Below are 15560 nucleotides of genomic sequence, written 5' to 3'. Positions count from 1 at the left end.
TTCTGTTTTGTTACATTTGTTCAAATGAATGACCTGCTCATGGTTACAGCAGTTTGATCTGTTTTCCTGTTTTCCTACTTCCTCCTCCTACTCCCCGTGAATCCTTGATTGAATGCTTTTTATACTTCTTTTATTCAAGGCCTACAGTCTCTGGAAGCTATTTAAAAAAATATTCTTTCTCAGTGGGATAATCCTCATTTTCGAGTCACTTTTGATGTCTGCATATCATGTGTATCACATTGCACATGCTCCCTACGCATGAATGCATGTGCATGCTTACATATAAATGAAGGCGTACAGCACTTGTCTTTATCTGACTTATTTCCCTAAGCATAGTGACCTTCACGGACATCCAGGTTGTCACAAATAGCAAGATTTCATTCTCCCTTATGGCTGAGTAATATTCCACGGTACATACACCACATCTTTATCCGTTTATCTGTCATTGGACACTCAGGTTGCTTCAGTATCTTGGCTATTATAAATAATACTGAGAACGTCTTTATTCTGACCGGCACATTCTTTCTTTTGTGTGTTGTTAATGTCTGTCAGTCTGCCTTTGGAAAGAATTTTCTTTTTTTCCCATATCAGGGTACTTCATTTTCCTCTCTTCCCAGTTTCAGACACATGTTACTCTGGCTCTGGTACCAACAGTTGTGCAATTTCAAGTGAAATGATAAAAGTATTGATTTTCAGATTGATATTGAAGCCAACCATTGCTGATTATCTCAGTTATATTGTCATAATCTCCAAAGTCACCTCATTTGCTGGGCTCAAGGTTACAGCAGTCTGATCTGTTTCTTCCTCCTCCTACTCCCCTTAGCCCTTGATTGAATGCTTTTTATATTTCTTTTCTCCAAGGCCTAGTCTCTGGAGGCTATTTTTTTTTATAATATTCTTTCTCAGTGGGGGTAATCCTTATTTTTGAGTCACTTTGAATGTTTGTGTCTCATGTGTATCACACTTCTAATGCCCCCTAGTCCTTCATGGGGTGCTGGACTTCATTTTCCTTATCTCAGTTCCTTCTGATCACATAGTTTGCAGATGCCATCTCTGTGGCAGTTTCCCTTCTTTCTCTTCACTTTTCCCTTTTTGATACTAATTTATGCTTGGCCTTTCAGCCACCGTGGGCCGTGCATTTTCAAAATCCATGCAGTAAGAGTGTTCTTGGTAAGACCTTGCTTGCCTGTCGTTTGGAGCTGCGGAAATATCCAGCTGGGATTCAGTTAAAACTCCAGGCATTTTTTAGAGATTAAAAAACTGTCATGAAAATAATGAGGAGTTTTTTTTTTTTTAAGGACATCTTAGCCCTCTTCTGAATGCCCTACATAGCCATTCAGTTGGACCTTCAGAGACGTTATTTGTGGGACCACCAGTCTGCACTGCAGCAGACCTCTTTCGTTATCTTGCTCAATCTTGTTAGCACGGCCGTGGTTCCCTTCCCCATTTCAAGGTAACTAGTGCAGTCCAGACTTTTTAAATCTCAGCTCCTGTAAAACTGTACTTTTTTCTGAAATTCTGCTCTCTGTGTGTGTGAACTATGTGTGTTTTCGTGGAATTAGCCTTTCCTTTTTCTGTGTGACCATGATGAAATTCAGCTACAATATTTCACATGTGTCATCTCCTCTAATCTTTTTAATAACTGAAGGGGTATGTTCTCTTTTCATCCCCATTTTTACGGATGAGGAAAATAGACTTGTTGAGGATCATGCTCTCAGGAAGCGGTCACCGTCAGCCCTAGCTCCCGCTTCCTTAACCCCTCCTCGTCAGGACTCCTCCCTTTGTTGTTCGTGTCCGTGGCTGACCCCACGTCAGTTCAGCCCGGCCGTTCCACACAGACGGGTTGGAGTGCACCAGTGCTCCTTACTCAGGGGTCAGGATTTGAAGGCACAGATAAATACCGCATTGATTCACATTCAGCCTGTTTTGGCTTAGATAGGTTTCCAAAGTTTCAGAGATGGGCATTCTCCGGCCAAGAGTCTTGAATTCATTTTTTTTAAATCCAGTCATCATCCATTCATTGCCCAGATTAAGCTAACTTCCCTTTAGCCCATTTCTTATCTTATCTACCCCCAAATCTGACCTTTTGTGTGCAAGATCTGACTCTTTTCTTTCCAGTCAGCCTAGAATCTCATAGTAATCATCAGGATCATCGTCTCAGGATTGATTCCTAGAAAGGAGAGTTTTCTCCTCTCCTAAGGTTGTAAGTCTAATAATATAGTTGTGATCATAACTGTACTGTCAACCCCCCCCCCCCCAATGAGCTGGTGTCTCCTGACCCTTGGCCTCCAGAAAATATTATTTTCCATCTTCCATGCTCAAGACACACACCCCACCCTCCCTTTTAATGAATACTGGCTATTCTGAACCATTTCTGTGTCAGACATTTACACACCCAAGTGTAAAGTTCAAACATGTCCCAGTTAACTCCAGAAGGGGAGGAAGTAGAAATTCTTTTGCAGCACCTCTCACAGATGTCTGAGGAGTCCCAGTCAGAGTGAAGCTTGCTAGGCAGTTCTGCTTTACTGGAGCAATGCCCCGTGGTACTGTTGTAATTAAGGGTTTGTCTGAGTTCAATTAAAAACTCCTTGTGCACTGTTCTGTGATAAATTGGCAGTTCAACTTTACTCCAGGCAAAAATTTGGCATATGAGCTCTGCAGGACCCCAGTGCCCCTCAAAGTGATGGGATCTGATCAGCTGTCATTGTGCCACGCTTAACAGAAGCAATAAAAATAAAAAGGAAGCAATAGGACTAGATTCTCAAGCATCTTGTCAAAGAGGTAAGCAGTCTCAAGTTATGTCACCAGTTGAGATGTAAGAAGTGACTCAATGGAACAGACATCCTCGGGGATCTGTTCCGAAAGGTGATGGGGAAAATTAGGTTGCCAAACCACAACAGATGGTCAGGCAAGCAAATGATCAATTAGAAGAAGGCTTCACAATGCAGGAACCTGAGGGGAATAAAATTACCAATGCCAGCAGTAAGTTAGAAAAGTACAGCAAGAATAATTTCTGAGACTCAAGTCAGGGTGATAAAAGTACTTTCTGTTACATGCATGCTCTTGTTCATCTGGGCACAAGTTGTACTCCAAGTTGACATTATGCAAATTTTCTGACTCTAACGTGAAACAGCCTTTACCTTTTCCTATAGCAGTATTTGTTGCTTTTCAGTATTTATAATAATCTTTCTTTCAGTTACTGCTCTGAATATCATTTGCTGAGGTAATGAAAGAATATCTATGGTGTGGCTGTTTTAAGTCAGGTTGGACCTGCCTGTTTAATAACCGTGGAACATACTACCTTTTTGGTTGGATTGGTCTTAGCCCTTTTGTCCTCTGTGGTCATTTAAGTCTTTTTTCCTTGTACCTGGCCTGAAGAACAGACTGACAGATGGATTCCTTTCATTTTTCAAAACCACAGACATTTTAAAAAACTCAGTGGCCAGATCACCACTGACAGATGTGTTTTAAGAATTTGGAGTCTCTAGGGTTTACTCTGAAAGATGTAACCTCCAGCATTTAGTTCAGAGTGTGGCACTTTCTGGACCTGAAGAAAGATTGATGACTGGGTGGAACCATCTTCCAGTCTCAGCGTAAATTAAATCCTTTCCCAGTTGCACCTGATGAGCTCTTTATGGCATCTTTCAAAGACGCTGATGCCAGCCCAGGAAAGGCATCAACCAACTCTGAATCCCTGAGGTCACTGACAGGGCCTCCTTAGGGGGATCACAGAAGCTGAGGAAGGTCTGGAAGAGCTGATGAGTTCCCCATGTCTAGGTTTATGCTGTATGATAGTACCCCCAAGAAGCAACCCAAATCCAAAAACAAACAAAAGACAACAGTAAGTTTTAGCATCAGTACTGTATGACAGCAAAAATGAAAAGATGACTCAGTAACTCAAAAAAACATTAATAAACAACCTGGAGAGCTAGTCCCTAAATCAGCCGCATTCACTCTTTAAATGCACAAATTAAATATATAAAATTTTCTGACTTCTAACAGAAAAAAATTTTGGTAGAAAAGTGCATTGATATTGCCATATGATTACAGATGATTGAAGATATGTTACTTTCAAAAGCAGGGCATTTCTTAGTCAGTTTTCCTGGTTGATGATGTTACCATTGCCTCTATGTGTTAGTTGCTCAGTCGTGTCCGACTCTTTGAGACCCCATGGACTGTAGCTCACCAGGCTCCTCCATCCGTAAGATTCTCCAGGCAAGAATACTGGAGTGGACTGCCATTTCCCTCTCCATTTGCCTCTATAGAAGCCTGTATTGTCCTATGATTGTTGCTGATGGCATCAGAAATTTCAGATATAGCAGCCCCTTTATGAGATAAAAACCAGAGCTGCCCCCAAGGGCTTTGGAAGAAAAATTGTCTATTCTCACCCTCTGCAGCATCATTCATCAACTCACCAACAGATTGCCAGACACAAAGACAATATGTGATACAGCCCTTGACCTAGAGGAAAGTCTCGTGGGCGAATTATAATGAATCTAAATATTCAAAGGCCAGTTTGTGAACTGTCAGCAACCATACACCAATTCAAGACACATTTATTGAATCTCCATTAGGGATTTGGAAGGACACACAAAAACCATTAGCTCTACCCTAAAGGAGCAGAAAAATTGGAAGACAATTTTACAAAACCATGAGTTAGCATTGTTTTATGGAAAGGAGACAGACTATGAATTCTGACAGATTGATCCAGGTTCATATTCAGCCCTACATGCCACATGTCAGTTGTATCAACTCAAGGTCTTCTGTTTTCTTACCTATAAAAGGGGAATAGTGATATTACCTACTCTTAGGGTTATTATGAGAATTCATGGGATAATTTGTAACAGAATGAAAATAATTCTTTATATTATGAAAAAGATTTTTAAAAACCACCTTATGTAATTCCAAAGAAGGCAGTTGCCTTCCGGCGGGCCAGGGGTGGGAGTAAAGAATGCAAATTGAGAGAGTGCCAATGCAGTGTGGCAAAGTGACAGAGCCGGGGCTGGAGAGCTACCCTGTGTGTGTGGGAGGAGGCGGGAGGGAGGGGAAGGAGGTGACCCCACAAGCAGAGAGACACTGGTGCTGCGGAACTGGGGGGTCTAGAGGAGGAGGTGTGCAGAGAGAGACGAGACAGCTAGCAATCGAAGAAGCAAGCGAGGGTGTTTTCATCGTCATTTTAAGCTGATTTTTGCCTTGTGTAAATGCTTTCTCCATTTCTCAACACAATATTCAGTAAAACCTGTATATTTTGTATGGTTGGATTTGATTTTGTGAGATGGACTCAGGTTTTGAATTCTGCTTTGAAGTGTCTTGATGAGAATCAAGGCTGCTACAGGATTCCACTCTTGTCCGGGTCCCACAAATATGAAAATAATTAAAACTATTTGTAATTTACTGTTAATACATCTTAAGGGAAAAGAGTATATGCTAGAGCAAATAAAAAAAGACATTTTGGAAAGAGTGGGACTTGTCTTAAAATGTGGGAGAGACTTACAAGAAAAGGAGGAGAGGAATGTATTTCAGGTGGAGGACAGTATGGGCAAAGGCATGGAGGCAGAAGGCTACCTAATGCTCACAAGGGATTCTGAAGAGAACTTTTTTTGGTTCTTACAGAGGATGCTTATTAAGAATGAAAATAATTCCAGATATCTTAGAATCACATTGAAAAGAGCTTCGAAACCCAGTTGAGGGTTTGTACTTGAGGGAGAAAGTAGTCAGGACCTGTAGCCCAGTTTTGAGAAGGAAAGTTGAACTGTGGAGATTTTGTCTAAAGAATTAATTCTTTGTTTTATGAAAATGTTGTGATAGTCAAGCCGCACTGCAAAGATGAGAAGCTAAGGACCAAGAAACCAAGTTGGATTCTGCTGCCTGGAGATTTTAGAACAAGAAGGCAAGAGATAATGGAACATTCTGAGGGGAAAATAGCACAACTTGGAAAGGTGTATGGTAGATGGAACCATAAACAGTGATGACAGTTTTGAGATGGAAACCTGGAACAATGATGTCATTATAAATATAAAGAGGACTTGACCAGAGGAGTCTAAGTGGGCAAGGGTGGGACTGAGGATTTGAAATTTCAGCAAGGGTCCGTGTCCTTAAGTCATTTGAAAATAATTGGGGCAGAGATGAGGAGTTAGGGTGGGGGGTGCATTGAAGCCATTGTTTGCATCAGTTCAGTTAGTCCAGTCACTCAGCTGTGTCCGACTCTTCGGGACCCATGAACCGCAGCACGCCAGGCCTCCCTGTCCATCACTAAGTCCTGGAGTCCACCCAAACCCATGTCTGTTGAGTCGGTGATGCCATCCAGCCATCTCATCCTCTGTCGTCCCCTTCTCCTCCTGCCCCCAATCCCTCCCAGCATCAGGGTCTTTTCCAATGAGTCAGCTCTTCACATCAGGTGGCCAAAGTACTGGAGTTTCAGCTTCAGCATCAGTCCTTCCAATGAACACCCAGGACTGATCTCCTCTAGGATGGACTGGTTGGATCTCCTTGCAATCCAAGGGACTCTCAAGAGTCTTCTCCAACACCACAGTTCAAAAGCATCAATTCTTCGGTGCTCATCTTTCTTCACAGTCCAACTCTCACATCCATACGTGACCACTGGAAAAACCATAGCCTTGACCAGATGGACCTTTGTTGTCAAAGTAATGTCTCTGCTTTTTAATATGCTGTCTAAGTTGGTCATAACTTTGCTTCCAAGGAGTAAGCATCTTTTAATTTCAGTGCAATCACCATCTGCAGTGATTTTGGAGCCCAGAAAAATAAAGTCAGCCACTGTTTCCACTGTTTCCCCATCTATTTCCCATGAAGCGATGGGACCGGATGCCATGATCTTAGTTTTTGAATGTTGAGCTTTAAGCCAACTTTTTCACTTTCCTCTTTCACTTTCATCAAGAGGCTCTTTAGTTCTTCTTCATTTTCTGCCATAAGGGTGGTGTCATCTGCATATCTGAGGTTATTGATATTTCTCCTGGCAATCTTGATTCCAGCTTGTGCTTCTTCGAGCCCAGCGTTTCTCATGATGTACTCTGCATATAAGTTAAATAAGCAGGGTGACAATATACAGCCTTGACGGACTCCTTTTCCTATTTGAAAATAGGAAAAGTTGTTGTTGTTCCATGTTGTTCCAGTTTGTTGTTCCATGTCCAGTTCTAACTGTTGCTTCCTGACCTGCAAACAGATTTCTCAAGAGGCAGGTCAGGTGGTCTGATATTCCCATGTCTTTCAGAATTTCCCACAGTTTATTATAATTTAACCCCCGGAAGTTTTATTTGAGGGATTGAATGTAGACAGAAAAATAATAATTACCAGGATGAGTTGGGGCACAGAAGGTTATCTAAATCAAGAGGGAAAAAATTCCAAGGGACTTCCGCATGCTTCCCCATATCGATAATGTTACCATCACTCACAGCTGCTCAGGCCAAAATTTGAATTTCTCTCCATCTTTCACATCCTGTTATTAACCCATCTACCAATCTTACTGACTCAGCCTTCAAATATATACTCTGTTCTATCACCTCCATAGCTACCCACCTGGCCAGTTCAGTAACACCTCTCACCAGGACCACAATAGTAGCCCTATAAATGATTCCACTGCTTATTTTTGACTCCACAGTGTGAAAATCTGAGTATCTCATCCAAAATATGTCAGATTAATGCTTTTCTCCTACTTAACTGATGGAACCTTCTGATGGCTTCTTTTTTAGAAAAAATTATTGAAGTATAGTTGATTTAGAATGTGTGTTACTTTCTTCTGTAGGGCAGAGTGACTCAGTTATACATGTGTGTGTGTGTATATATATATTCTTTGTCACATTCTTTTCCCTTGTGGTTCGTCACAGGGTACTGACTGTGGTTCCCTCTGCCATACGGGGGACCTTGCTGTTTATCCATCCCATGTACCACACTTTGCCTCTGCCGATCCCTATCTCTCAATCCTTCCTGCCCCTTGGAACCCACAAGGTTCTGTTCTCTGGGACTGTGAGCCTGTTGTTTCACACACATGTTCACCTGTGTGGTTATTTCAGATTTTACATGTAAGTGGCATCACGTGTGTCCTTGCGTTTCTCTTTCTGACTGACTTCACTTGGCATGGTAGTGTCTAGGTCTATCCACATTGCTGCAAACGGCATTGCTTCGTCCTTTCTCATGGATGGGTAACGTTCCACCACACCTGCTTGGCCCGCCCGTCTGCCCGTGGACACTTAGGCTGCTTGTGTGTCTTGGCCCCTGTGATGAACATAGGGCTCCACGTGTCTCTTTAACTTTGAGCTTTGTCTGGATATGTGCCCAGGAGTGGGATTGCGGGATCATAGGGCAACTCTGTTTTTAGTTTTTAAAGGCACCTCCGTCCTGTTCTCCGTAGTGGCTACCCCAGTTTACATTCCCACCAACAGTGTGGGAGGCGGACCCTCTGGTGGCTGCTGCTCACACCTAGAACAAAATGAAGTGCCCTCCAGGGCCCCGCGTGACCTGGCCCCACCCCTTTCTGCCCTCACTGCCTCCTCCCCGCCCTCCTCTCACTTCGCCCTAGTCACCCCCACCTTCCTTGGCCTCCAGCTCTCTAAGTTTATTTTTCCTTCGCAGCCTTTCCCCTTGTTCATAATGCCTGGACTCTACAGCTCCCCACCCTCAGCGACCCACATGGGTTTTCTTGACTTGCTTTTAACTCAGTCTCTTTCTATGAATATATGGAGTATCTGGTACTGACCTAGATACTGGAGATTCAGCAGGTGAAAATTAGGCACCACTCCCCATCTTCACGGCCCTTCTGTTCTAGTGGGGGGATCTGACAACAGACAAGATAAATAAGTAAGCTGCGTCCGGTGGTGGGCAACGTCAGTGCCGAGGCGAGACATAGAGCGGAGGAAGGGGTTGGAAGGGTCATCGCTGGATGATGACAGGGACGGCGGGTTTATATAGAGGCGGCAAGCAAGGCCAAGCTGAGGGAGCGGGTTTGAGGAGAGACTAGAAGAAAGTTGGAGGAATAAACAAATCCACAGCAAGTTCAAGACCTGGAAGAGAAGGGTGTGGAAGAGAACAGTGAGCCCAGAGAGGCAGCTGTGTAACCTCATTCACTCCCCTCTTACCTGCGTTATTTTTTTCACAGAACTTGCAGAGTTACAGAACTTATCATTTTACTTATTTAATATCTTTCTGCCTCACTAGAAAATAAGCTCCATAAAGGAAGGGCTTTGTTGTCTTCATCATAGCAGCGTCTGACCCATACAGGGAACTCAATTTTATTGAATAAATTAACGAACCAAAGGGAGGTACTTAGAACATTAACTATGGGAGAGTAAAAACAGGAAGGGTCTCAGAACTTGTCAGGAGGGCACAAACTGGCCTGGTAGCCTTTATGGGTCCTGGATAAGATGTTTGCGATGGGTGTGGAGGGGCAAAGAGAGAAAAACCAAAGTGATATCAACAGTTCTAAGGCTTCCTTAGGACAGTTGAGTGAGATTGTTACACAGTTGACTGTGGTGTGTTCTTTCTCCTCTCCCCAACTTTTTTATGATTTATTTATCCTCTTAAATAGATCCTTCACAAGACTGAGCAGGTGGTATTATGCTGATCCTTTGTATCCCTTGGAGAACTGATAAATCCCACTCTACTCATTGCTAACATAATTTTAATTAAGGTTATCTGAAACCTCTCATTAAGACTTAACTGTAATCTCATTTACTATGTGGGAAGTGTTATCTATTTCATGACTAGAGGTAAAATCTTAGGAAAGAGATAGCCCCAGACTGCAGAGTGTGAGACACAGTTAAGCCTAAGAGACTGGAGAACATTCCTGTAATGAAATGATGTATGTGAAAGAGCTCCACAAGTATCGAAGTATACAAATAGTGTCATTGAAAAGTCAACTGCGCATTTTCTTGTCTCAGCTTGAAAAAATGCAGACCTTCAAAACTACAAGTACATTGTAAACAAACAAAAAACAGTTTCCTGTGAACTCAGATATTTACACGGTGTCATTCAAAAGGAATACTGTAGGCTGTGAATGTTTTATCCAAAATATTTTAAACATTCCTATGCCAAAGAATAAAGGAAATATAAGAAAGGAAAAGAAAAGAAGTCTCTCCTGCAATAGAGATGGTAAAGCTTTGTGTAAGTAACATGTGGGGGGCGGTGAGTGGACATATCTGATCCTCATGGAAACAGCCCAACACATAGCAAGCTCAAAGCAGAGAGCTAAATAATAAAACACAGAAGTAATTTCAGGAGACTGAGTTAATAATACCACCACCAAGAGTTCCTGCTGAGAGTCCTGCCATTTTTGTTAAGCTTGGGTTCTTTTATCTTGTCTGATTTCCATCGTAAGGAGAGGTTACCAAAGAAAATGAACACATCTGAGCACGATCATCATAGATTATTACAAAGTGGTTATTACTAAAGGCGTTAAGTAGTTCTTTCCTCTCCTGAGCTTCCCTTGTGATTGCTGTTAACTGTGGTGGGAAATAGTGTGTGCTGCTTAAGTGAAAGTATTAGTCCCTCAATCCTGTCCAACTCTGCGGCCGCATGGACTGTAGCCCTCCAGGCTCCTCTGTCCATGGAATTCTCCAGGCAAGAATACTGGAGTGGGTAGCCATGCCCTCCTCCAGGGGATCTTCCTGACCAAAGATCGAACCCAGGTCTCCCGCACTGTGGGTGAATTCTTTACCATCTGAGCCACCAGCTAAGCCCATGCTGCTTATAAACTAGTCAAAAAAGATTCAGTTCAAAGGAGAGATGCTTAAAGTATGTAGATCTTCCTTACATGTCAACACATCAGAAGATAACCTAAATTTTCTGTTAGATCAGAAATAAATAAGATATCCATTTTAAAGTCATTTTGCAAGATGAACTTTTGAAAGTATATGCATTTTATATACTTCGTGACACATGAATTTATTCACAGTGTAAGAATAAAAACATTTTGAAATAGACCAAGTAGCTTAGAATCAGTTTTATTTATTTCCCCTACCTGCAAGGCTTGCTTTCTCTTGATTTGGGTGGAATAGAAAATGACAGTGACGGACAGCCTCACTGCTGTTTCGTTGCTAGGTAACGTGTGTGCCCATTTAACCTGCTTCCTGACAGAGCGCTGTTTCCCGAACACCATGTAAAATACGTGCCTTTGTTTCCTGGGAGAGGAGAGAAGAAGGGTTGATGGCTTGTCTGTTCCACATTCATTTAGCAGAGGGGACAGGAAAGGCAAAGGATACACACACAAAGGGTGAGCTCCAGAAAGCTGACAGCCCCGTGCCGCACACAGGTGATGTAGTGGGGAGCCTGGTGCATCTCAGCACGTGTTCAGAGGTTTTCAGATCAAGGAGCAGACAGAGCTTTTGCTTTGCCCCCTGTCTTCTCCATAGTCCTTTTTTACTGTCTTGGCCCCACCTTCTCACATACTTGGAAATACATGAAAGGAGCTTCTGGGTGTATTTTCCTGAGTGGTATAAACAATCTCAGGCTTCCCTGGTGGCTCAGACGGTGAAGAATGTGCCTGCAATGCAGGAGACCAGGGTTCAATCCCTGGGTCAGGAAGATCCCCTGGAGAAGGGAAAGGCTCCCCACTCTAGTATTCTTGCCTGGAGAATTCCATGGACAGAGGGGCCTAGTGGACTGCGGTCCATGGGGTCGCAAAGAGTTGGACCCGACTGAGTGACTCACACTTATAAATAAACTCTCTACTCCTCCCAGCCCCCATCTCTCTGCTCTAAAGAAGTGTATTCCCAAAATATAAATTTATTTTGTGTGAACCTTGAAAAATAGGCTTACAGAGTTCACAAAGGTATGGGATACCTGGCTTCTGATTGTCATATTCTACCCCCAGATTCTCCCAGTCCCACTTAGCCCCCATCCCCACCACACACACCCACACGCACACACACCCACACGCACACACACACACACCCACATGCACACACACACCCCCCACACACACGCACACACACACACACACACACACACACACGCACACACACCCCCTCACTGTCAGTAGCACCAGCCCTCCTGACTCCTGCATTTAACACATTGAGGCTCTGCGGCCCGCTGGAAGCGGGTGTCCTATTTTGTCAGGAGACCAGGCGTGCCCTCCCCCAGCTTCCCGGGTGTGCTTCCCCGTCACACTCGGGCGCCCCAGGCCCCAGCCTCCCCAGCCTGCTCATCGCCCTGATGCCGAGCTCCTTCCCTGTGTCTGCTCTGTAGCAGCTCGGGCTGGGACTGCCCCTCCCAAACAACGGAGGCTCCATGGTTGCTCCTGGCGATCAAATACTTGGCCCATGTGTTACAGTCATCATGACATCCACCTAAGATTTGGATTTTTAAAAAATCTGTCTCAATATTGGTAGGAATGTAAATACTCCCTTGAAGAGATGATAGATGTCAATGTGACATTTCTAATGCCACCATACTTGAGCTGCACACCAGTATAATGTTTGACAACACATCTGTTTGTCTCCCTTCATGACATGTCCCTAAAGTATGCTTTATGGGCTCTCTCTGATACGGGCGTTGATGTTCAAGGTCCTTTTTTCACCTTACAATATACCCTTTGTTTTGGTGCAGCTTTAAATAAAGAGCTTGTTTTTCAGATTCTAGATGAAAGTGACACTGATGTTCCATTGAAACAAGAGGAAAAGGAAATTTCTCTTATGAAAAAAGGTAAAAAAAAGAATTCCGTTTACATATATTAGTTGTAATGTCTTGAGTCATCCTCAGTTTGACTTATGTGACGTATCTTATGGTAGCAGTTTGGATTTTGAAAAATTAAATCTGTTGTTCCAGCAGTGGGAGGAGAGGTGATATAGACTGTGCTGCCGGCCTCACACACTGTGAAGGGTTTTGCAGGGGCGCTCCCTGCCTGAGAATAATGCCCCCCACGTGACCTCACTGCCTAGAATCCCCAAGGGTGCACGGATGTCACCCTCCTCATTGAATTTTATTTAGAAATCTGCTGAGGATTGATATCAGGCCTGTCATTTTCAGAAGCTATTTTTGAAAATGATGAAGACCTTCCTCTGTTTTCAATCATGTAGTTCTTTCCCTATTTTGCATGATTCCTCTGAGATCACTAAGAGTAGTTCAACAAACACATTTATTATCCATGGGGTGTAATTTGTCTCAGATGAGAGATTTGACCTTTTTTTAAACATAAAGTTGCCATGTTATAATTTTCAATCTAAAGACAATTTCCCAGGACAGAGGAGCTGGAAACAAACTAGACTCAGAAAATTTTATTTTCTTTAGTGTTCATTCATTATTATTACTAGAATTCATTATGTTCATGTTATTGTTATACCATTGTCTCCTTTATTGTAATATTATGCCATTGGCTTAAACAGCAGAACTACTATTTTTTCATTATCATCTTCTTAATCTGCAATAAGTTTTAACGGCTTTCTTAGTCTCCTAAATAGGTCTCTGTTCATTTTGACTCAGTCATTCCCAGTCATTTTTGTGTTGATCCATGCCATCATTTCATGTTCACTCTTAGATGTAAGCACTCCTTTCCTTTATACTTTGTTGCTTAGGTAACCTAATCAGTCATTCATTCACATCTTTATATTTGAACCCATTAGTGCGGGCCATAAGAAATCACACTTTTTCTTTTTCATCATAATTGGGATAATTTGCCATTACACAATCAAGATTTCTTTTGTAAGAGTCTCTTAATTTTAAAGCCAATCTTTTATAGAAGTTTCAAACTATTAATGTGCCTTCAAGTATGTGCCTGTTGGATTTCCAAGTTGTAATAGAAAAATTGTTAGTACAATTTTGATCCTAAAATTAACATTTAATTTCAAATACTCATCCTGGATTTGGAAGGAACAAATTGTGAAATATTTTCAAATGACTGTAATTATGAATTAGTTGGCTATTAGGTTAAGAAATTTCGCTTTGCATGCGGACCCTGAGTAAAACCAACACTGCCTGCAGTGTGCTTGGAAACCTCCCTGTGTGTTCCCTCTCCTGTCTCCTTAGAGTAGTCGGGCTGGTCCTCACCATCTAAAACATTCATTCCTTCTTGCTGTCCTGTTCCCCTTGGCCCTCATTGCCCTGGACTTTCTAGCAAGGGTTTACTTGGTGGAACAATATCACAGTTATCACAAAGAATTCTAGAGTTAGATGGAAGAAGGACACGTTGACTTATTTCTTAGACTCTCCCCAAGATCCTCTCGAAACCAGTCCAAGAGGATCAAAGCATTTCTGCTTTTCTGTGGACTGCTAACAAAGCACTCGCCTCCCTGGCCCTCTCGAGTCTGAGGCTCCCTGAGTGAGAAGACGAACTCAATGATTGTAGGTCTCTTACTGCTTTAAAACCCAGCTCTCTTCTAGGGGCACATTTCTGATCGGGGTCTTTCAGGATGTCTGTGAACTTGAACCCAAAGGAAGAGAGTAAGATCCAGGGAAGACAAGTGATTGTCTAGGTGCAGAGGCTGCTGAGAGGAGGGACACCAAACAGTTCCAGTTAGCCGTCCCGTGCACACCAATAACAGAAAATAAGCATCATTAGGAAGAAGTTACAGAAAAACAAGCTACAGAGGCTCTCAGATTCGTGTACACTATGTACACTGTATTAAGAGGTTATTGTAAATTGTCTTGAGAAGATATTGGTGCAGTTTTAACAAAAGAGTGTTTGAATACAAAGCCAAATTACATGCAAGTTGTTAATGAGCTGCTAACACCTCTTTTGGTTCACTCTTATGTGTGATTGCCAAAATTTGGGTATCTTCATTTTTGTCTGTGTTCTTTTGAAGAAAAACAGGAGCTGTGCAGTGATACCCCAGAAATAAAGAGAAATTCTTCATCACCTAACTGGGAAAGGTGAGTGTACCGCAATTACACAAAATTCCAAGGGAGTACAATTATACTGTTGAAAAGTAATTATCAGTGTTTAAATACAAGGAGAAAGAAAATAATAGCAACAAGCAAAGGCAATTAAAAGTGGAACAGAATTTTAAAGGACACAGGAAAGAATGGAATACCCTAGATTTCTTATTCTTTTCCCAAATCTTTTCATTTTCTTTTGTGAGGATTCAGGAATGGAACAGGCTTACCTTCCTACTCACAGCAAGCAGCTAACTCAAATTACTCTAATATAGTCAAAGAATGAAAATGTCATGTATATGTAAGGTATGACTATGAAATCATGACCTAGTTTTTTGGTATGGCTTATAATCTTATTTCCATACATGTATGTAAGTGTAATAATCATTGTATGCTAGGATATTCTTGACATGAGGCTTTTGTCACATTTAAATATAATCAGCTGAATATTTTGGCCCTCCAATAGAAGGAAAAAATGTTTTCAAGGAAGCAAATTCTTACCTCACTCTGTCTGAATATGTCTGTATGTGTGTATGTGTATACACATGTCGTGTATGTGTGTTTGTGTATTATTTCATATATTACTTTTAGATTTTTATGAATTTGTGATTTTCTTCAAATAATCTTTGAATCGTAACTACAATATGAATGTTAGAACTATGATCCAGTTAAGAAAACCTTACTGGAAGAATCTTATCAAATTCATTTAGTAGTGGTAGTAATAATGAAGATGATTATAATGA

At 42.0% G+C, this 15560-nt stretch overlaps 1 protein-coding gene across 1 annotated transcript in view; it reads left to right on the top strand.

The window, feature by feature from the left end:
- The window catches only part of MORC1 (MORC family CW-type zinc finger 1), a 147803-nt gene that overhangs the window by 108745 nt on the left and 23498 nt on the right, over positions 1–15560 (top strand). The window contains exons 24-25 of the mRNA XM_061134240.1: positions 12582–12651; positions 14748–14814. Coding sequence (XP_060990223.1) covers positions 12582–12651; positions 14748–14814 — 137 coding nt within the window. The remainder of the gene's footprint in view (positions 1–12581; positions 12652–14747; positions 14815–15560) is intronic.

Source organism: Dama dama, chromosome 31 (assembly GCF_033118175.1).
Source record: "Dama dama isolate Ldn47 chromosome 31, ASM3311817v1, whole genome shotgun sequence".
NCBI lineage: Eukaryota > Metazoa > Chordata > Mammalia > Artiodactyla > Cervidae > Dama > Dama dama.
Note: the sequence above shows the minus strand (reverse complement) of the source record. Positions and strands in the feature narration are given on the sequence as shown.